This window comes from Adiantum capillus-veneris, chromosome 8 (assembly GCF_014529385.1).
Source record: "Adiantum capillus-veneris isolate H3 chromosome 8, ASM1452938v2, whole genome shotgun sequence".
NCBI classification, from domain to species: domain Eukaryota; kingdom Viridiplantae; phylum Streptophyta; class Polypodiopsida; order Polypodiales; family Pteridaceae; genus Adiantum; species Adiantum capillus-veneris.
The window spans coordinates 152,901,870-152,924,712 of record NC_140938.1 but is presented as its reverse complement, the minus strand read 5'-3'; the positions used below and the strand labels follow the sequence as shown (position 1 = coordinate 152,924,712).

General features: G+C 43.2%; 2 protein-coding genes across 4 annotated transcripts; one reads left to right on the top strand and one right to left on the bottom strand.

Moving 5' to 3' along the window:
- The first annotated feature begins 1,064 nt into the window (after positions 1 to 1,064).
- LOC147453187 (Thioredoxin superfamily protein) lies at positions 1,065 to 12,513 on the top strand. Of its 3 annotated transcripts, none has more exons than XM_086518653.1 (7): positions 1,068 to 1,425; positions 1,609 to 1,655; positions 2,062 to 2,176; positions 2,274 to 2,318; positions 2,649 to 2,708; positions 2,821 to 2,920; positions 12,282 to 12,513. In XM_086518653.1, the coding sequence occupies exons 1-7, from the start codon at positions 1,114 to 1,116 to the stop codon at positions 12,395 to 12,397; spliced, it is 795 nt and encodes a 264-aa protein (XP_086374779.1). In that variant the 5' UTR covers positions 1,068 to 1,113; the 3' UTR covers positions 12,398 to 12,513. The 3 variants fall into 3 exon arrangements, with proteins under 3 accessions (XP_086374780.1, XP_086374779.1, XP_086374778.1); XM_086518652.1 differs by having other exon boundaries at positions 1,083 to 1,425; positions 2,821 to 2,916; positions 12,278 to 12,513; XM_086518654.1 differs by lacking the exon at positions 2,274 to 2,318 and having other exon boundaries at positions 1,065 to 1,425; positions 2,821 to 2,916; positions 12,278 to 12,513.
- A 1,653-nt stretch (positions 12,514 to 14,166) lies between these two features.
- LOC147453186 (uncharacterized) lies at positions 14,167 to 18,908 on the bottom strand. Its single transcript, XM_086518655.1, has 5 exons — positions 18,712 to 18,908; positions 17,851 to 18,055; positions 17,261 to 17,392; positions 16,802 to 17,059; positions 14,167 to 14,907 (listed from the first exon to the last, which is right to left on the bottom strand). The coding sequence occupies exons 2-5, from the start codon at positions 18,007 to 18,009 to the stop codon at positions 14,704 to 14,706; spliced, it is 753 nt and encodes a 250-aa protein (XP_086374781.1). The 5' UTR covers positions 18,010 to 18,055; positions 18,712 to 18,908; the 3' UTR covers positions 14,167 to 14,703.
- Between the last annotated feature and the right edge of the window lie 3,935 nt (positions 18,909 to 22,843).

Below are 22,843 nucleotides of genomic sequence, written 5' to 3'. Positions count from 1 at the left end.
GTAGGATATGGGAATCCCATAGCGACGGGCATCAATGCACCATGTGGACTTCAATGTATCAAGTGTGTTGGCAAGATCTCTATGACAAGATGAGCCATCTATGTGATGCCCACCCTCAACAATGGTTTGCCAATCCTCTAGACACGCGATTCTCATGGATGGGTTGAGTTTGAGACAAATACAAAGCGAACCATTTTCTTCTTCTCTTAAGCAAAACGTCTCTTTCATTTTGCGCCACTTCTTAAGATCAAGCATCCCTCTATGATCAATCATTTTGAGTGTATGCAAAGACATGGAGGTATCCTCATTGAGTGATGTGATCATTAAACTATATGCATCTCTATCAAATGAGAACTAACTGGAAGATATATGTTGAGTCACATCCACTGACATGGAGTCCTCAACATTTGCATTATCAAGGGTCTTGTTCATCTTGTATGTGTTCGTGTGCATCATCTTCTTCTTCACTTGAGCTAGTATAGGAGCTTCCCAAGATGTTAAAGTCGTCATCCGCATCATCCATTTCAACATACCACTCCATGACCACAATAGACAAGAGTGGAAGGGGGAAAGAAAAAAGGGAATAAGAATTTAGTTGAGGTGTAAGTAAGAGGATAGAAGGAAAAAATCACACTGCATCTCACTCAAATTTACAAAACAACCCGAATTTACCATTTTTGAATGTAAATTCTTCTTGTGCTTGATGCCTCACACTACTCACACTACCTCCAAAATGATCATAATGTGAGGATGAGTGCATATTCATGCATGTAATGACCACATACCCTCACTTTTAAGGCTCTTACTTCCAAAAGCGATATTATTCCGTCATCATTTATTAGCGCCGCCGCCCATTTGAATTTACCACTTTCCCCGAATTTACTATTTTTCCCGGATTTTCTAATCGTCATTCGCGAAAATCGACGGTCAGCGTTATTTGATTTGACCCTTGATCCCCTCCATTTAACAACCTGCCATATAGAGAGGAGGCTAGTGCAATATGGAATTGGATGTGGTCTGCGAGGCAACATTCATTCAGCACCACGTGGCATCACTATGTACGACCACGTGGCATACGATTAACATTAAGTGATTTGCCTAGCACAGTGGTTGATGTCCGTAGCAGTAGCAGGAATGGCAAGCAGTTGTTGGCAATGTAACACCACGCTGGTGGAGAAGCAGCTAACCTTGGTCGCGTTCAACAAGGGGCCGTCGCACCAGCACAAGAGGCTTCACGGCTTCCATCATCATCAGCGAGCTCCAAGTTGTGGCTGTGCTGCTGTTCGACCCGTGCAGGCCATCGCTTCCTCCGCGACATCGCCTCATTCCTCCTCTTCTAAGGAGGCCCAAGCCCTCTCTTCCGTTACCATACTCACCGCTGATGGTTCACCTGTTCAATTTCAACAGCTCTGGGACCAAAAGAACGTGTGCTCTCTCTCTCTCTCTCTCTCTCTCTCTCTCTCTCTCACACACACACACACACACACACACACACACACACACACACACACACACACACACACACACTCACACACTCTGTGTGTGTGTGTGTGCGCGCGCATGATTATGGTGCATCCTACACCTCTTGAACCCTATCTGGCTGTGCAGGGAATGGCTGTGGTAGCTTTTCTGCGGCATTTTGGTTGCCCCTTGTGGTAAGCTGCTTTGTTCATATTCAATGTAGACAGGGAAATGGATGCGGGAAGATTTTTATTACCCTAGAAACAAGCTACTTTTTCCAAATTCAATGTAGACAGGAAGCTTTGAATTACTCTAGAAACACACATTTGATAACGACTTAGATGATGACCAAGTATGTATAAATTATCGTCAGGAAAGCTTTCAATTACTCTAGAAACAAACATTTGATAACGACTTAGATGATGACCAAGTATGTATATATTATCGTGGGTATTCTTTAAGGAGGATCTAATACTGAGCGAATTGCTTATTGGTAGAAAACAAAGGGCTTAATACACATGGATGTAGCAGACGAGCCTTCTTTTAACTGAACGGGGTCTTCTTGTCTCGTCTTATGTTTTTGATGTTTTGATGGATCAGCTGGGAGTTTGCAGCCTCTTTGCGCGATGCGAAGCCTAAATTTGAGGCAGCGGGTGTGCAATTAATAGCTATAGGTGTTGGTACACCTGACAAAGCGCAAATTCTGGCAGAAAAGGTTGGCCTTTTGGTGGACACAGTTACCTTTACAACCAAGTTTCAGAGGTTTTAATTTTCAGAAAACGTGCTATAAATGTAATCATCTGGTTTTGCAGCTTCCATTCCCGAAAGAAAATCTGTATGCTGATCCTGAGCGCAAGGTATGTACATGGGCACTGTTCATGGCCGGCAAGAAGTTGATGAAGTCAGCTTGCTTGCCAGTGTGGGTACTTTTGTGCACCACGCACCAGCCCGCCATTCTTCAGGATGCCCATGTCTTCATGATTGTTTGTCTTGATATGCGAGTAGGAGTTTAATGCTTATGTCTTGCATCAATTGCTTTGAAGTTAGCATTATCTTATCCTTTTCCCCTCATCCAACTATGGTGATGAGTCACTTGAAGTTTATGCTGGCAGTTTCTATAGGTTTTTGCTCACCACATGATCCCATTATTCTTGTGCAAACTTCTCAATGGTTATTTGCTATGTCAGGCATATGATGCGCTTGGTCTATACTATGGCTTGGGCCGAACATTTTTTAATCCCGCAAGTGTAAGCATAGCATTTTAAATTCTATTGCGTGTTGTTTGTCAGTGTAAATTTTGACTTGGGCTTCTTGTGCAATGTTTCATTTCCCTTATTAAATTGTTACGGCATTGCACAGGCAAAGGTGTTGAGTCGACTTGACACAATACAAAAATCATTGAAAGCATATACACTCGATGCTACACCTGAGGATCGGAGCTCAGTTTTACAACAGGCAAGTTATTGTTGCGTTGAGAGAGAATTTAATGGCATACTTCATTGATAGTGGTGTCCAATCTTTTTTATCGGTAGTTGATAGTCTGATGTGTAGTTCCAGGCGAACGCTCTGGCAGTTGTATGATTATTTTGATGTTTGCATTCATTGCAAACTGTTTGCTTGATCTGGTTTATTAATGTCTCCATTTGGGCTTCCAACAGCCTGGGCTCCTCAATTTTGCATTTTGATGTCCCTCAAGGCAGATTGGTACAACAAGCTGCCTTTTGATTTTCTCGCCTGTGGTCTTTTGATTTTGTTTTCAAAGTGGAAATGCTTGTTTGTCCAGCATGAATCTGAATTGATGGAGAATTTTGTGGATCCGGGATTTTCTCGGATTCATCTAGGTATATAAAATTTTTGTGAATGCTATCAAAATGTTGAGGTGTACACTATCTTTTGGGAACTTGCAATGGACATTTTTTGGCCACTTTTTGATGGTTCTGAAATTATCAGTAAAAATCAAAGAAAATATCTGTGACTGTGTCAAGGTGCGAGTTAGTTTGGATAGGCCACTTGCAGACCTGCCAGACAACGTACTGTCCAGTTGATGCATGAATCTCACATGCTCAATTTTGAAGCCTTAGGCACGTACCAGGAATTGCAATGCACTCCCTGGTATAGTTTCTTTTATCAGTCTCATTAGTTGGTTGTCTACATGTTTGAATGAATACTATTCTCTGTCTACTGTTGTTTATCATCCTAGTGCATTTAATGTACAGACATGAATACCCAGTGGACTATTGACCAAGCTTATACTCATTGGTGTAGCAGGGTCTCTCTCTCTCTCTCTCTCTCTCTCTCTCTCTCTCTCTCTCTCTCTCTCTCTCTCTCTCGGGATAGTTTCCTACGACGTTAAAAATTCTTTCTTCTCTTCTCTCTCTCTATTTGGTATGTATGTGGATGAAGTTTCTGACTACATTGAGAGAGATGGTGATAGAGGTGCACAGCTGGCAGGGACATGGATTCCATTATTGTTATATGCTGATGATATTGTGTTGATCTCCGACTCTCCGGAGGGGATGCAACGTCACTTGGATGTTTTGAATAGGTTTGCTCAGGAAAGTGGTTTGTCCGTCAACCTTGGTAAAACCAAGGTCATGGTATTTAATACCACCCCACAGTGGATCAGGAGGTCAGCGCGAGCATTCACATACGGCCAGGAGACAGTGGAGTATACAGATGCGTACACTTACCTCGGAGTGGTTTTTAGTGGGCCAGCATTTTCATTGAGGAGGGCAGTAGAGACTAGACTGACCAGAGCCCATGCAGCATTGGGTAGATTGGAAAGGATGTGCTCACAGGTTCAGTTTCAGGAGCCTCGGAGGAAGCTCTGGCTCTTTGACACTCTGGTGGCTTCTGCATTGCTTTATGGAGCTGAGATTTGGGGACCTTCATTGGATCATCACGGGAGGACAAGCCGCAGTGATGGATGGGGGGGCATGGAGAAGCCTCTGGTCTCTATGATCTCGCGGCTCATTAGAGCCAAGGCTTCAGTACCATGTGCTATTGTCCGAGCAGAGCTAGCTGCCCCCCCACTAGTGGTTGAGGCGCTCACCAAATCAGTCTCCATACACCGCATGTGGGAACTTCCTAGAGACAGATATGCCTGCCTTGCACTTGAGTCCTCTTGACAGTTAGCCATGCAGGGAGATACAGTATGCTGGTACGGGGAGATGACATCATGGTTTCATGGCTAGCCAGTCTCAGAGACAGATCACAGATTTCTTTAGAGCTGCGACTGGACACCCGGAGGAGTTACTACCACAGCAGAGCTCGTCGCCTCACACCAAAGGCACATTGATCGACCGAGCGACTGAGCTGGGGAGATCCAGACGCCCACGACTATGCAGGACTACACAGCATCGACGGAGGTTGCATCAAAGGATTCAGATCACTTTGGCTCGACATGCAGGACGCCCGGTCAGACTACTGACTATGGAGGAGATTGATGAGATCTGCCAGCGACCGATGCTGGATCTCTTGTGATCTAGCTATTCCAGCTAGCTGCCTAGTTCACACCTAGCAGTTTAGGATTCCTTAGTATTTTATTTTGACATTTGTCATTTCATTTTTGTCATCTTGTTACTCTGACTTTGTATCAGATCCACCACATTGTAACTTTCTGGTCTCATAGGTCACTTTGGCCTTTTGAAGACGTTAATATAACATTTCATTTCATTTCTCTCTCTCTCTCTCTCTCTCTCTCTCTCTCTCTCTCTCTCTCTCATAACAGGTCTTGAGTTCAACTTGTCGGATAGATCTTTGAGGTCTCTTGGGATAGTTTCCTACGACGTTAAAATCCTGTATATGGATGAGATATACATGGAAGCTATGCACCTAGGAGCCAGGACGGCCACTAGATGAACTCACTCAGATACTGACATAGACGCTCCATGATGCAGCATCAAAAGCATACCCCCACAGCCAGCCTACACGGAGACGATCTTGAAAAATGCCCTAGAACAGTTGGTATGATGAAGAGTGTAGAGAGATGAGGATCAAGTTACCAAGGGAAGTGCTCATGGGTATTACCCATAGTTACCGGGGAACGCCCCCTAGCCCCCGTTCCGGCGTTCCGGGGGGGCAGTTCCCTTCCCGAACGTTCCGAAACGTCCCGAAACGTTTGACGTTCCGGGTGGCCAGTGCAAACCGGAACGGCCGTTCCGGAACGTTCCGAACGCCCCCAAAACGTTTCGGAATGCCCCTGGAACGGCCAACGGCTACAAACAAATTTGGCAAAAATTGAAAAAATTGAAGTAAATGTTTGGGCTTCTTTTTGAAGTGTGCAAGGCCTCAAGGACTCATAAAATGCACCCCCCTCCCCCTTTCTCTCCACAAGCTAATCCTCAAGGCTCAAGCTCTCTCCCTCTCACACTCTCAAGATCTCTCCCTCTCAAGACTCACTCTCTCAAGGCTCAAGGCTTTAAGCCTTCAAGCTCTCTTCCTGTCCCTCCCACTCTCTCAAATCTCTCCCTCTCCCTCTCACTCTCTCGAGTCTCTCCCTCTCTCTCTCTCTCTCTCACATCATCTAGTCATAGCAAGATTGAATGGTCTTCAAAACGAGTTTTTTGTGAGTATTAGAGTCAAAGCACTCTAATACTCCTTGTATTTAAACACAAGAAGCTAAAAAATGCACTATTTGGGTGTTTTTTATACCTCCCGTTCCGCGCCGTTCCCGTTCCGAACCCCTAGCCGTTCCCCCGTTCCGCGGGGATCCCGTCGCCGTTTCCGTTCCGCGTTCCGGGTAACTATGGTATTACCATACATAGACAGTCACGGATTATCTTTCGCCGCCTAGTGCGATGAAAGAAAAGGGCTTATTTATCCCAGCTAGAGCAAGATCTGTATCAGTTATTTTTAAGTCAGGACTCAAGTGAAGCATGGAGGCTATTCCATGAACATTCACCACCACCAGTGGTCACCTCCACTGAGACATGGGGGGAATATGCCACATCTCTCTACACAGTATCAGGACAACCACCTCTGCCGGACCCACTAGAGACAAGCCCGGAGACATGTTCTTTCTTTACTGCCGAGAGGGTAAGGAAAGCTATTGACAGGATGAAGACAAGGAGAGCACATGATCATGATGGTCTGGTAGCAGAGCACTTCATCCATGCCAGAGATATGCTTGCAGAGCTCCTGGCTATGCGGTTTAATCGAGCCATGTATGAAGGCTTTTCCGAGACTTGGAGTATATCCACGATTGTGCCTATTTTCAAGTAAGGAGATCCCATGATTCCCGAGAATTATCGCACCATCATGGTTGGTCACACACTAGCTAGGCTGTATGCATCCATTCTTGAATAGGAGCTGAGTAGATGGGCAGAGCGAGAGGGCATAAGAGCACCAAGGCAAGCAGGTTTCAGGAGAGGTTTCTCCACTCTTGACCAGATTCTGACACTCAGAGCTATTATTGAGGAGGGTAGACACCATGGCAAGAGGATCTATTGTAGCTTTGTGGATTTCCGCAAAGCTTTCGACACAGTGCCGATAGCCAGACTTATATGCAGATTACAGGACATGGGTGTGCCTACAGAGCTGATTTGGAGGATTCTGGCTCTATACAGGACAGTGATGGGGCGGGTACGCACCATTGAGGGAATGTTTGACATGGTCCTCTCCACTATTGGAGTAAAGCAAGGATGCCCCCTATCCCCGACTCTTTTTGGGATGTAGTGGATGAGTTTTCGGACTATGTAGAGCGTCAGGGGGACAGGGGGGCTCAGCTAGCAGGGACATGGATTCCGCTGTTACTATATGTTGATGATATTGTGCTGATTTGTGACTCTCCAGAGGGGATGCATCGTCATTTGGATGCTCTGCATACATTTGCTCGTGACAGTGGATTGTCTGTCAATATGGGGAAAACCAAGGTTATGGTGTTCAACACCACACCACAGTGGGTCAGGAGGTCGGCACCCACATTTATGTATGGCCAGGAGATTGTGGAGTACACATATGCATATACTTATCTTGGGTAGTCTTCGGTGGACCGGTGTTGTCACTAAGGAGAGCATCAGAGACTAGACTGACAAGAGCATATGCACCTTTGGGAGGACTGGAGAGGATGTGTTCGCAGGTTCAGTTTCAGGAACCGCGAACAAAGCTTTGGCTTTTTGACACTCTAGTGACTCCAGCTATGCTCTATGGAGTTCAGGTATGGGGACCCTCAGTAGATCACCGTGGGAGATCTGGCAACACAGATGGATGGAGATGTATGGAGAGGCCTTTGGTCTCTATGATCGCTCGGATGATTCGGGCTAAGGCCTCAGTACCACATGAGATTATTTGAGCCGAGCTAGCCCCCCCCCCCCCGTGGTGGAGGCATTGACGAGATCAGTTTCCTTTGTGCACGGTCTATGGGATCTCCCAGGGACAGATACGCTCGGCTTGCCTTCGAGTCATCTCGACAACTAGGTCTACAAGGCGATACAGCATGTTGGTATGGACAGATGACAGCATGGTTTCAGTCACATGGTCTCAACATGGATAGATTACCTCCGCTTCAATACTCCCTCGATGCACCCTCCCTGTCTCTCACACGGATAGAGATCACTAGACTCATACGTCAGGATCTGATTCAGCTAAATACCAGGAGCACATGGATACAGCCAACACAGAAGTTAGGCACGAAGATGGCCTTCTACTAGAGAGCATCTTCTCCAACTCACGGAGGACGACTTTGTGACTAGGCCTGCATACATGGACACACACTTATCTCATGGGATAAGATGTGCTATTGGACAAATACGCACATCCTCACATCAGCTCCAAATCGAGACTGGCCGATTTCGACGGGTGCCGGCAAGAACTAGGATATGTCACCTATGTAACTTAGAACCAGAGACAGAGCTACACTACACATGTCATTGCCCGACATACTATGAGATACGCGGCCGCTTCCACTGCCTGTTCAGAGAAGGGTTCGGACTTTTTTCTAGAGTCATGAGATACAAGGATCAGAGGTGTCTCGGATTGTTCTGCTAGAGCTGCACAGACATAGGGAGAGCTTGCTGAGGACATCGGAGGAAAGACAGTCTCAGAGACGAATCACAGATTTCTTTATACCAGCCAGAGAAGAGCCAACGGAGCAGTCATTACAGCAGATCTCAAAGCCTACTCATACTAGAGGTACATTGCTTGATCGAGCTACGGAGCTTGGCAGATCCAGACGTCCTCAACCTCGGGGGGTCTCCCGCTACCGACGAAGGTTGCAACAGAAGATACAGATCAAGATGCCCAACCAGAGTACTGACCATGGAGGAGGTCGATGAGATCCGACAGCGACTGATGAGAGATTTCATCTGAACCCACCCCCCCCCCCCCCCCCCCCCCCCCGCCTCCCCCTATTTCCTTTCTCCTTAGTGTTTTAGTGTTAGTTCTTTGTAACTTCGTAATTTCCGTACTCAGACATGGTATCAGATTCACCAATTGTAACTTTTTGGTCTCATAGGTCATTTTGGCCTTTTGAAGACGTTAATATATCATTTCATTTCTCTCTCTGTTTTCAGGGTTTCGTCACCACTTGTTTTGCTGTTTTTAGGGTTTCGAAATTGTTTTTTTTGGCTGTTTTTAGGGTTTCAGAACTGTTTTTTTGCTATTTTTTAGGGTTTTGTCACTGCTTCTTGGTGTTTTTAGGGTTTTGAAACTGTCTTTTACTTTTTTTTAATGGTTTTGTCGTTGCTTTTTGCTGTTTTTTAGAATTCAAATACGTGTGTTGCTATTTTTTAGGGTTTTAAAGCTAATTTTCTCTGTTTTCTAGGGTTTCACAATCATTTCTTGTTGTTTTTTAGAGTTTCTTGTATTTTTTTTGTCGTTTTAGTCTCTCTCTCTCTCTCTCTCTCTCTCTCTCTCTCTCTCTCTCTCCTTTTATAGAGAGCATCTTCCCCAACTCACGGAGGACAGTTTTGTGACTAGGCCTGCATACATGGATACACACTTATCTCATGGGATACGGTGCGCTATTGGGCAGATACATTCACATGTCCATAACATTTTGTTGGTGCGTGCTAGTAGTCCCATTATCGTGCGAAGAAGCATCGTGTGATGCCATGGCACGTAGGTATAATGTTGGTAGAGCGGAAAGAGAGAATGCAATGAAGATAGAGATTCTTCACGGGAAAGCATCTGCTTTCTCGGAAAGCACTTAATGAATATTCCGCTTTTTAGAAAAAGCTTCTCAAAACCCATCTTTATTCTTGTGCCTGCGTCTTTACACATATTCCTTTTTCCAGTTCTGATTTCCTCCTAGACCAATGGAATATTCCCTATTCGATGCTCCCGTCACCCATCATGTGACGCATCGGGAATACCCGTTTCCCGGTCTCTTCCACCGAAGTAACAATACAACTCCTTCGCGATGCTTAATGTCACCCATCATATGACACATCAGAGTGTTTCATGACACATTAGAGTGTTTGGTTTCTGATAGCTTTTATCAATTTGAGTAGATTTACAGTTTCTAACTTTTACAATTAAGTATACATATTTAAATATCCTAATTTCATTAAATAAGAAAGTACTCTGAAATATAAGAAAATAGTCCATTTACCAAGAAGATTGATCAGGAGTATGCAGATGACACTTTACTTTCCTTGTATTATGCTGCACATGCTCATGACAGTTTGCATTCTATGCTTTCAGTCTTTGCCTTATCAGAGGTAGTGCCATCAATTGGCACAGGTTCCACAGTGTAGAGGAGTGGCAGTCTTGACCGTTTGCATTTAACGCTTTCAAGTTTTCTCCTAGGTAGTGATAGTGCCATCGATTGAGAGAGGTCCTGCGGGTTTCTAGTATGTTTGGAGGAGTGCCACTGGGGCATCTCAGATGGCTTTATTTGGCTAGCTCTTGGTCAGAGCTATCATTATTCGGGATTTTAGGTGGGTAGTGATATTATTGTAAAGTTTAAACAGTAGTTGAGCCAGTCCTGCAGTCTATTTGAAGACAGAATTCAATACTGGAGAACAAAAAAAGTAAGTATTGTGGTGGATCAAACCCTTTTCCAAAAGATCTTCACTTGGCTCATGAATTCTTCTTGTTGAGCTCTGCTCACCTTGTAAGGTGGTGAGTTTGGAGGAGTACTCAATGGTATGATCCTCTGGTTGTTCAAGAGATACCTCTCCATGTAAACCCTCAGAGAAGCAATCGACATAAGCTTGAAGAAAACGCTTTTGAGTCTAGCTCTGAAAATCTTGAGTCCTTAGTTTCTTTCATGTTATTTAGAGAGTTCAAGCAAACAAGAATACTTGATTTCATTAATTTTGAAATTGCTGCAGTTGATACAAGAGGGACTAGCTCGCCTTTAAGTTTCACATCTATGACCACATCTCTACCCTTACTATTTCTCAACTGGAATTTTCTAGATAATCCACGACGACGACGTTCTTGTGGTGCCAAGGCATCCCCAAGAGTACATCACACCCTTCCAAAGGCATGATGTTGAAGTCCTCATGCCCAATGTACCCCTTACAATGCTTATCAAAGTTTGCCTATGACAGGTGTTCCGGTGACTTTCATGCCCATGTGCCGCTAACACACCCATCTGTGGTCCCATCTTGTCAAGCTTGATTTCTGATCAAGTCGCCATCTTTGGTGAAATAAAGTTGGCCTTGGCTCTGATGTCGAAGAAAATAGGGCTTCGGGATCTTGTACTTAGCCCCACGCTCTGCAAAACTCCATACTCTTATTCTTGTGGTCTCCAGGCGTCCTCATGAAATTTGGTACAAACCCTCCTTTCATCTTCTCCTTATTTGCTCTGTCCTTTGCCGCTCTACAAGTTACCGGTTTGTCTTCATGCTCTTCCTCTTTTCTTAGGGCACTTTGCAAAAAAATGCCCCATTTCACCACACCCACAGCACTGTCCTTGCTTCTAATACTCGACAGACATTTGAGGGGCTGTGGATTTCTTTTTCTGAACCAGCTTCTTGCTTTTCTTCCTCCCTTTTGAAGAGTCTTTCACTGTAGCCTTGGACACTTGGCTCGTCCATAGCATAAGTCAAGGAACCTGAGAACATTGAATAACTATCCAAAGCATGATCCATAAGTTGCTGAATTCCCTAAGACTTCAGCTTCAAACAGTAGCGCTGAATTTCTTTGGTAGACCACGACAATATATTCCTTATCTGTTCCTTGAGAGACACATTGCGAAAAGAAGCTACAGGTAGAAAAGTATCCAAAATCTTCGACTAAATAGACAAAGTATCTTACACTTTCATCCGAAGGTGGTGCCGTGCTGTCAAAGACATCCACTTCGTACTGAGGTATCAACCTAATGGATGAAAACAACCTTTTGAACCTCACCTAGTGCTTTCTTATGTAGTAAAAGTGTAGACCACCACATTTGTGCTTTCCCTTTGAGGTGGGATGCCGCTTTGCAAAATCTGAAGCTTGTGTAAGTTGCCTCCCGAAAAGACGGTATTAAACTGTTGAATAAACGGAAAGGCTTTAAGGGAATGCCGAGTTTGCAAAGAATGCAGCCGGGGTGGGTGAGCTTTCATTCGCGGAGGGTGTTTTCATAATTGAGAACCGAGTTTGAGTTTGGGAATTTAAACTCGAAACATACACAATAATGTAGGACAAAGAATTTTGAAAGGTTATACAAGAGAACACTATGGAAAACTTGAAACTTAAGAGTTCATAGCTTATCGCTCGAAGTTCATACAAGAAATGCTAGTGCAAAATACAGCAAAGCTTGCAACAGGTAGGCAAATTTCAGGTTTGTGCAAACGTTTGCAAACGCCTGCGGAGTTTGCAGGTGAGTATGTAATGAATGAGAGAGAGAGAGAGAGAGAGAGAGAGATTTTATCTGTGGATGCAGGGAGGTTTACTTATTTTTAAGGGCACACAGCTGCTCTATTCCAGGAAAGATGAAGGGACTGGAGACCATGCATCTTTAGATGATGTTCTGAGTATTTGTTGTTCGTCTGCAGTGTCTTAAAATAAAATGGCTCATGTGTGTTGTATTTGACAAAAAAGACTTCAGCTACATTGCATGGGATTGTGTATTATATGTATACGAGTAGTCAGAAAATCAAGCGTATTACTTCGTTGTAAGTAGTGCTTTTAAAGTTCTGTTTTCTTCTGTAGAACCTACGTTTTGAATGTCATCGACTCTACCTAATGTTGTAATCGTTTAGTGTTCTCAAATGGCGCTTGGTTTGTGTTTTGGGGAGGAACATGCATGTGTGTGTAGCGATCACACTCTGTGAGTGAAGGGGTGTTTGCCAAAGGGTGTTTCCAAGTATGCAGGTACATGGGTCTCTTTTGGAATTATAGAGTTTCTCGTGGACTTTACATTTGTTACTGGCATTTCATCTTCAGCAAGCATCAGTTTTGATCATCATTGGTGCTATTTAGTAACAAGCTTGCCTCGATCATATATAGCTCCTAGCCTTATGCTTGCTTCATCTCTTCCTTCGAATAATGTAAAGCTTGGGTGCTTCGTTTTTGGGGGAAATCCTTTTTCTTACCTTACACGAAAAATATGAACTTTTTTCCTTTGCTGTTTAGCCCCTAAAAAGCATCATTGAATTCTAATGGCATGATTGTAAGCTGAGACACTTCTCCCAGACACATATGGGAGATCTATTATGTTATTATCACACGTAATCTGTTGAAATCAGCAGGTTTATTTCTTCATAAACTAGTGTGGGGCTAGGTGCGTCTTGGTTAGCTGAATATGCATAATGATTATACTAATTATCATCCATGGTTGGATTTTTGCAAGCTTACCATTTCGAAGGTGATAAAAGAGCATAGTTGTGTAGAAGGTGCTCCAACATTGATTGGCACAAAGCTTGTAGCAAAGGTGGAGAAGGAGAGCGATGTACCAAAAGCAGTAGGGGAAGGAGAGCGATGTACCAAAAGTGGAAGTAGAGAAAGGAGAGAGAAAATAGTGAAGGGGAGCGGACGTAGTGTTGAGATGGAGATGTGAAAAAACGAGAGGTGCATGATGATCAATAGAATTGTGAAACTAACCAACACATGCTGTAGAACATACGACAGCAAACAAAGGAAAATTAAAAACCAAAAACCTAAATGGTTGCTGATGTAAATGTCTGCCTGCCTCAATCTACCATAGAGAGACAAACTTGAAATTGCCCCTCTAGACACGAAACCTAATTTGACGAAGAATGGCTCAAAACAAACACTTTCAATAGTACTTTTTATATCTTATTATCAAAATGAGAAACATGTGGTAAGTGTACTGTTTGCAATGGCTCTAATTGCAAAAAGGGATAGACTCAAGCACGTATTTGCTCATTAGTGATCGGGAAAAATGTGTCTTAGCTTAATATGTGCTGTTTTGCTGGTTGAGAGCAAGGGGAAAAGGATAAATTCTGCCTCAAAATAGACAATGATGTGAACACTGTGTGAAAAAAATATTTCTTGAGAGTCCAATATTCTATCCCACAGCCAGACGGAGCCTCTAAAGGTGATACATAGCACATTCAAGACAAAAATTGGTCGGAATCATGAGGCCAAATTGTCTGTTTGTGTGTGTGAGAGAGAGAGAGGGGGAGAGAGAGAGGAGAAGAAGAAGAAGAAGAAGAGAGATTTTAACGATGTAGGAACAATCCCAAGAGACATCAAAGATCTAATCCACCACGAGTCTTGAACTGGGATAACAAATCTACCAAATCTGCCTATGAGATCAAACCAACACATGCGCAGAAAGAAATATGTCCCTCGATATACAAACATGCTTTGATAGAAAATGTCTCAAATTCGAGACTCTTCATATTACAATCAAGATGAAAACAAATGCCAAACAACAGACGAATGAAAATTGAAGACAGAGGCACAAGTTGCTTTTGTAGCACATGATACCAGCATACTATTTGTCCAACTGCGAAAAAATGTGAGCAAATACTGATACAAACTTCTGTGCCTGTCAACTTGATTTCACGCTGACACCACAAAGCACTTTGGTAAAAGCTGAGGATCGAGCAAACCAGCAAGGAAGACACAAAAAGCATAAGAACGCACATAGCTACAAGGCCTTATGCTTTGGAATGCGGCAGATCACCAGGCAAGCAACAGGGCATCAAACCAAATGGAAGTAAAACAAATACAAAGTTGCCTCTTGTCTAATCAGGAATAACCTAACCTGTCAGCAGGACAATGCTTACCACATTGTTGCACTTTTCTCGGAAGTACCTGCTACATCTTCCTCTCAGTACCCTCTACCGATGTTCTTACTTCTGTATGTACATGCGTGCGTGTGAAGAGGCTCCCTTTGCTTCAAAGAACAATGGCCGGATGGTAGTCCGGAAACTTCATCGCAGCCCCAACTCCACACGACAGCTGCTCATTTCTGTATGTTTGAAGACGTCTCTTGCCAGCGATGGGCAGAGGGGCTAGCTTTGCATCTAGGGTGTTTTTCACACCACTAGACTCGTACTCGTCCCTGTATGTATGGAGATGCCTCCTGGGGTGCTTGATAGGCTATGGACAGACACAGCAAGAAAATACTCAAGATATGCAGCAAATCATGAAATAGCATAACAGGAAAGCTCTCTCTCTCTCTCTCTCTCTCTCTCTCTCTCTCTCTCTCTGTGAAAGATGGCTCCAAATGAGTGTCATACATTAAAAAAATTTGAGCGTCATACATCAAAAAATTGAAGTGTCAAAATACACCCCTCCCCCCCTCTCCCCCCGCACCCCCGCACCTCTCTCTCTCTCTCTCTCTCTCTCACCCAAGTGTGGTAGATTGGTAATGCCATTTCCCTCTTGAATAACAGGTCTTGAGTTCAACTCTCCTCGTCGGATAGATTTTTAAGGTCTCTTGGGATAGTTTCCTACGACGTTAAAATGCTCTTCTTCTCGTGTGTGTGTGTGTGTGTAGTGGAGGCACTCACTCGATCGGTTTCATTTATGCATAGCACTTGGGATCTCCCTAGAGACAGATATGCTCGATTAGTACTAGAGTCTTCGCGACAGCTGGCATTGCAGGGAGATAGATCATGTTGGTATGCAGAGATGGCATCTTGGTTTCAGTTACATGGCTTTAGTATGGATCGGCTACCCCCATTTCAGTACTCTTTGGATGCACCCTCCATCTCCCTCACTAGGGCAGAGATTACCAGGCTCATCAGACAGGACTTGATTCAGCTGGATACGAAGAGGACATGGATACAACCTACACATGAGCTAGGTACGAAGATGACTTTCTATAGAGAGCATCTTCTCCAACTCACGGAGGATGGTTTTGTGATCAAACGAGGATACATGGACACTCATCTATCCACGAGATACGATGTGCTATTGGTCAGATACGCACATCCTCACATCAGCTAGAGATCGAGACATGCAAATTTAGAGGAGTACCCGCTGAGTCCAGGATTTGTCAGGTGTGCCAGATAGAGCCAGAGACAGAGCTACGTTACATATGTCATTGCCAAGTATACTATGAATTACGAGGCTGCTTTCACTGTCTATTTAGAGAGGGTTTTGGGCCACTTTCTAGAGTCATGAGATACCAGGATCAGAGATGCCTCGGATTATACTTACTGGAGATTTGCAAACACAGAGAGGACCTCTTGAAGAGGGGCACAATGAGAGAGATCCAGCAACAACGGAAAATTACAGATTTCTTTCAGTCACAGACAGAGGAGTCCGAGAAGCCCCAACAACATAACAACACGAGAGGCACCAGAGCATACTGCTTGATCGGGCGATAAGAGTTGGGGCGGTCCCGTCGCCCACGGATGAGGGGGCCCTCTCGACATCGACGCAGATTGCAACAGAGGATCCATACCATACTGGCGCGACATAGGAGCCGTCCCGACAGAGTGCCTATCTGAGAGGACATTGAATCTCTATAGCCTTTTGGATACTGATGTATATGTATATGCCTCGACTATCAGAGAGCTCATCATATCAACTCACCCTTTGTGTTCCCTTTGTGTCAGCTTTCACCCCACCCCTACCCACTATTTTCTTTTCAGTTCTTCGTACTTTTTGTATCCAGACTTGGTATTAGATTCACCACATGTAACTTTTTGGTCTCATAGGTCATTTTGGCCTTTTGAAGACGTTAATATTACATTTCATTTCTCTCTCTCTCTCTCTCTCTCTCTCTCTCTCTCTCTCTCTCTCTCTCGTGCATGCACACACGCGCACGCGTACACACACACACACACATATGCATATGCATATGCATAAATGCATGCATGCATACATACATCTATAGGTATATGTATACACACACAAATGCACACACACCACAAGTGAGTACATATTCATGTACGCACAAATGTACACATACCACGTAAGTGAATACATACTACATACACATACATACATATATATCAATCTGTACAAGAAACTTGCACCACACCTGTAAATCATCTCTATTGCCTTTCCTAAAAGGAGGCTCCCACTCTGACCTTGGTATACACATGCCTCGAGCACGAGGGGATGGCCATTCCGTACCATTCGGATGCTCTTCTGCCATTATGAATTTCTTGCGAGTGCCTCTAGCTTCACCTTCTACATGATGCTCCTTTGGTTTCAGATACTTTTTTCCAGGCCTCCATGGCTGATCGTAGATCCGCATTCCAGTCCCTGGATCAATATACTTTATCGACGGTCGCCACTGCATTTCAAGGGTAAAGCTTTGGGCTTTCAAAACTCATCACAAAATGTTAAAGCTTCTTGTGAATTGCTAGCTATATAACTAGTCCTTGTTGGAAAAAGGAGAAGTTGAAACTTATGCGGCCTCGATGGAAGAATTTTCCTTTCAACATGTGCAATCAAGAAGCGACGTTTCGAAAGTGGATGTGGCTATAATGATCACCTGCTCTGGTTGCCTACTTGTCAAGTTACTTCCAAGGCTCGACATGCCCGCCCCCTCAACTTTGGCCCTCGTTGGGCGCCATATCTTTTCATACCCATAGCTGCAATCAATGTGTCTTGAAGAAGGCTTGAACTGTGACCAGGGAAAAGCAAGCGATTAGTACATACACACACACACACACACACACACTTGATAAACTTCTCAAACATCCCAAGTTTTTTTCCAAAGCTTGTCCAATATCTAAACATATGCTCCACGAGGATCGCTGATGACAAAACGTTGATCTTCATTCGAAATTTATGTTTGCTGTACGTACGAATCGACGCTAAAGAGTGTCAGCTAGCCTACACATTCAGGGTTCATTTTCATTACCATTATCGCAAACATAGACCTTCATGATCTGAGAATTTTGCTCTGAGTAGACTAAAGGCAAATGAGACTTTTGAACCATTTGGTTGGTTTCAAGATATTGTAAAAACCCATAATATATCAATTATGAACAATTTGGTCGGTTTCAAGACGCAGAAAAAACCTTAATATATAAATTATGAAAAGACAATTCAATTCAAAGATTACGTGCATAAACTTACCGATTTTTCTCTTGTATCGAAGAGTTCATAGAAGCCAGATGCTCTTGGGAGTGCGTGGAAGTAACCTTTTGGTGTATTGCTTAAAGAACTGCTGTTTGTTGTGGTGGTCAGAGGTCTCCTCAAAATCTTTTTATAGCCCAAGTCAAGGCATGCAGCCATGGTAATCTTGATTTAAAAGTTCTGCTACTTTGGGCTTACTTATCATCTAAGAAACACAGATTACCAAGCTCAAATCATGTTAAGAAATCCTTGCAATTTGAAACTTCAACGACGTATTGCTCGTTTTAGACCGTGATGATTATTCAAAACTCAAATTGATGTTAATTATCCACAATCTCTAGAAATGCACCATGTAAAAGAATGGGGAACGGTACAATTATGTAAACATAGCATGTCAGTTCGACGGGAAAGGGGTTATTTAGCTGCATTTTTAACATCCAGAAAGGTACCAATCAAAGAAGACGTACTCAGATTGAACTAGAAAAGGGTGTGTTGTATATTCAAGAAAATTTATAGGTGTGGGGTTCTTATAGTAGGCCTTGCACACACATATTATGGAGGGCTTACATTAAGTGAACCCACTAAGAGATCAGTTAAAATTTCTCTGTCCATCACGGCTTTCTGTGAGCATGACTGCTTATTGCTAACAACAGATGTATAAGTGCATGCGTGTGCGCGCATGCAAATGTGTGCATGAGGGTGCTCTGGCTGCATTCACGTGCATAGCTCCTACAATCTTAAAAAGCCCGTTTCTGCTCTCTCTCTCTCTCTCTCTCTCTCTCTCTCTCTCTCTCTGTGTGTGTGTGTGTGTGTGTGAGAGAGAGAGAGAGAGAGAGAGAGAGAGAGAGAGAGAGAGAGTACCTTGCGGTGTCCCGAAAGAGCTGTAGAGAGCGTGTTTAACCAGGATTAGGGACGGGAAAGAAGAGAGGAGCGATGGCGGCGGGAAGGTGAGGGCAGGCCCAGCACAGCAAGCAGCGACGACAAACAACAAATGTCAAACGTCGCCCACGAATGCTCTTTGGTGAAAGGTGGCTTCTCAAGGGGATGGTTTTGCATTTTCTCTTTTCGTGTTGGTGGGGAGGCAACAAATAGAGAAGTTTAGAGAGTGTTGATAATAGCATGCAAACACAAGCTTAATCATTTACTCAATAAAAATTAGAGGAGTGTAAACACATATTGATAACTAAATTGATTGAGGCAACTTTGCTCTCTGTGTGTAGTAGCATGGCTACCCCCAATCCTATTTGTAGGATCCTCATGCAAGTTGAAGTCATCCCTAATGCACCACTCCTTTACACGAGGCAATGACTCCAAAATATGTGACCAAAACTCAGCCCGTGCACTCGCATGGTTGGGTGCATAAATGTCAAGTGTAGGCCAAACACCACAGTCCCAACAAACCTCTCCTTCTCAATGACTCCAAACTATGTGACCAAAATTCAGCCCGTGCACTCGCATGGTTGGGTGCATAAATGTCAAGTGTAGGCCAAACGTCACAATCCCAACAAACCTCTCCTTCTCCTTTGGACTAGAATAGTGACCAACTACAAAGAGCTCAATTGTCACAAACCCCAGACCACAGGGGTTATAATGACTCAATGGACTATGGTTTCACAAAGGCCAAAGGCATCTCCCCCGAACACAAGTCTCTTAGTATCAAGTTTTCCACACCACCGACCGAGATATCCTCAAAGATGACTTTAAAAAGAGGTTGGGGTTCACTCATATATTGCCTACAAGTTGTCTCTATCAGTGCCAAGTCATGGGACTCTGACTTCATGTTCATCCCTTCTATAGTGCTACTCTCTGGATGCTTCTTACTGCTTCTACACTTTGAAGAGGGATGCCCCATCTTTCTATAGTGTATACACTGTCTGAATCTTCAACAATCCTTTGTTAAATGTCCAGGATCGTATCACTTCTTGATACTTTTATTGAATGAAAGGCTACATGCAAAACTAGGAAATACTAGTGAAAAATGATCTAATGTGACTGCTAATGCTCCTCCCCTTGAACTATTTTTTCTCTTGCTCGTTCATCATGGCTTCGAGTGGTCTTAGCTTTGGATTTTTATCTCAAAGCTAGTGTCAAACTCCGTACAATCGCACATGATAATATAAGATATAAAGACATACATGATGTTGGGCTCATATGCAAAATTTAAGCTTTGAATTACAAGATTTTTAGAGAGTGAGAAAAAGGACTTTGAGGCTTTGATTTTTGCTTTGCAAACTCGCCTTGAAGCTTGAAAGGATTCCTTTGAATGCTCATTGAACCTCGCTTTGAATCCCCTCTTGAAGAGAGCGTAGACATTTTAGAAGCTTGAAACTTGAGCGTAGACATTTTAGAAGCTTGAAACTTGATGCTTTTGTTGCTTGATGTGAAGTCTTTCTTGATTGAAAGATTGCCTTGGAAGGCCTTTGAATTTTTCCTTAATGCTTGAAGTCATCGTATGTGAGGTTTCCTAAGTGAGAGGGAAACTCCTCAAAGGCTTTGGCCTTGAAGTCTTTTGCAGTGACAAAGGGCTCTAGGCAAGAAAGTGAGCACCATGTTTAGTTCAGATTGTGGGACTACTCTCCTAGAAGTGGTGGCATGTGGATTTGGAGGAAAAAAATATTGCACACGGGATCGGCATCTTATGGAGCCAAAAAGCACATAGGTTCTTTTTATGAAGCTTTGCGTACGTCCATGAATGAAAAAGATATTGTGGTATGGGATCTTCCTCTTACGAACCCACCATGGGAACTATGAGTTTCTGGAATAAAACCTTGCATCTGTCCATGTTCCCTATAAATAGATTGTGCAAGTTGAGCACAGAACTTGTGCCACCCCCCAAATTAAGGGTCAAACCCACTAGAAACAAAGGCAACTTGTCTTGCTTGTCAAAGCTACCAAGAGAGAGAATATATGATCTCGGTTATGCAGTGTGGACTCTCTCTCTCTCTCTCTCTCTCTCTCTCTCTCTCTCTCTCTCTCTCTCTCTCTCTCTCTCACACACACACACACACACACACACACACACACATTTTTTTAGTTAAAAATTTGGAGGATGGAATTTAGGGGCCTCTCAAGCTCAGAATTCGAGGTTTGAGAGTTCTACAGAAAGCTTTTGGAGTATGATATGCACACACACAATCACATTCAGCTACTTATTCAAGCATAGACCAAGTTATCAAGCATTGAATGAGGGGCTTCTTGAGCTTCCAGACAATCTAGCTTTGTAGTGAATACTTAATGCAATTATGAAATATTTAATCCTAAATGCAAATGCAACAAACTATTACCAATTGGAGAGAAGAAGAACAACAAGTAGAAGAAGAGAGTTTTAACGTCGTAGAGAGAGAGAGAGAGAGAGAGTCGACTCAAATGAAAACTTGATTAATGATAAACTAACAAGATGCTTAAAGTGTATAAGAAGTGGCTACTTATATAGGATCTAGAAGTGTCTAGGTGCTCCTCTTAAGGGTCACATAGGTAACTTTCCCAAGGGTCAAGGGACAGCTCCCAAAGGGCAAGAGTGGCTCCATAGAATGTGGAAAGCAAGGCTGACTCTAATACCTTTTTGGACTCTTGTGCAACTCACCTGCCATATGTGCTAGGCCATGTGCCCTTACATTCTTACATGATGACTAGACTTGACTGTAGAAGAGGTGATTCTCACACGCCAGTTGTCAGTGTAAGCCAAAGGCCACAATCTCGACATCGACTCTGAATTGTCACACATGATGGATATCATATCAGTGAATAGTGCATATGGAACAAAAGTATATGGTGATAAAACAAAAAATATGGCGAGAAATCGTGGAAGAAAACCAAGTCTCTCTCGTAATCTCAATCAAAATCTCAACCATTATCTATATCAAAGATGCAAAAGTGGAGATCACCTTGACCACTGCACAATCTTAACCATGATCAACAAAGCTATCCTCACATATGCATAGAGAATCTCAACAATAGGTTTATAGTGTGAAATCCACGACTCAATGCAAACCTACAGAGTAACCATGCATAAGAAAGCACCAACACAAGATTTGCAAGCATAAATAGTGTCACTAAACCAAGCAAGCCCAATTTGGGGATAAACAACTCAATTGATCATAAATCGCGTAACCATATACGTAAGTAGTGAGCAAACACAGTGCTCAGAATGCATCTCACAAAATTGTTTGCAAAGTCTAATAAGTGCGGATCCCTATACTTGTAAGCTGTAAAACATAGCAGCGGTCAAAATCGGTTACCTTCAACCCATAGCCACATGAGCATACACAAATCTCACTCCTGTGAGAGTGGATACAAGAACATTAAATTCATATCCAAACTGACATAAACTGTCAAAATGAGAGTCAAAACTTGGTCACTCTCAATGTGGAAGTAAATCTTGACCACTATAGAATCAGAGAGTAAGCTACAAATATGTGGAAACTATGGCGAGAACCTAGGGAAAAATGGATAGAGCTTCCCATGAAATTTAAGAAAAATTTTAAAAAAAATCTCACAAAAATTGCATAGAGCGTAAAAAGACACTCAATGTCTCAGTAGCAAATCCACATATGGTATACATAAATTGCCAAAAACCTTGCAATCTACGTGAAACTTGAACCAGTAGCTCTATGGATAATTGTACCTATCCAAAATTCATGTATACATATGAATTTGTCACCTACAAGCTATAACTTACTCACTCTGTATCTGCATATTCATACATAGAAAAAATTGCAAAAAACCATGCATATAACTCTCTAAAGTAACCCACACTATCATACATGATAGTTGTGCTGCATAAATTGCACTGAAAAATGCAACCTAATGGCCGTCGTCCAGAAACGCACAAACACTAAAATCTCGATCGAAAAGTGATCCTTGGTTGGAACTCCAATGCTCTCCACCTGTGGCATCGATGTTGAATCTCTATCTCTGAGTAGGATGCTCAGGAAACTGTCCCTCAAGAGCTAAGAAGAGCAAGGTGATCCCTCAAAAAGTCTGAAAACGGTGT

What these genes read in the sequence shown, in the direction of transcription:
- LOC147453187 (XM_086518653.1), top strand. Translation starts at nt 1,114, where the DNA reads ATGTCCGTAGCAGTAGCAGGAATGGCAAGCAGTTGTTGGCAATGTAAC. An exon ending in CATTTTTTAATCCCGCAAGT is followed by an intron (nt 2,709 to 2,820) that starts GTAAGCATAGCA and finishes GGCATTGCACAG; the next exon opens with GCAAAGGTGTTGAGTCGACT. An exon ending in CTCAGTTTTACAACAGGCAA is followed by an intron (nt 2,921 to 12,281) that starts GTTATTGTTGCG and finishes GGATGCAGGGAG; the next exon opens with GTTTACTTATTTTTAAGGGC.
- LOC147453186 (XM_086518655.1), bottom strand. Translation starts at nt 18,009, where the DNA reads ATGGCTGCATGCCTTGACTTGGGCTATAAAAAGATTTTGAGGAGACCT. An exon ending in TCGATACAAGAGAAAAATCG is followed by an intron (nt 17,393 to 17,850) that starts GTAAGTTTATGC and finishes CCCTGGTCACAG; the next exon opens with TTCAAGCCTTCTTCAAGACA. An exon ending in CAAGTAGGCAACCAGAGCAG is followed by an intron (nt 17,060 to 17,260) that starts GTGATCATTATA and finishes CTTGAAATGCAG; the next exon opens with TGGCGACCGTCGATAAAGTA.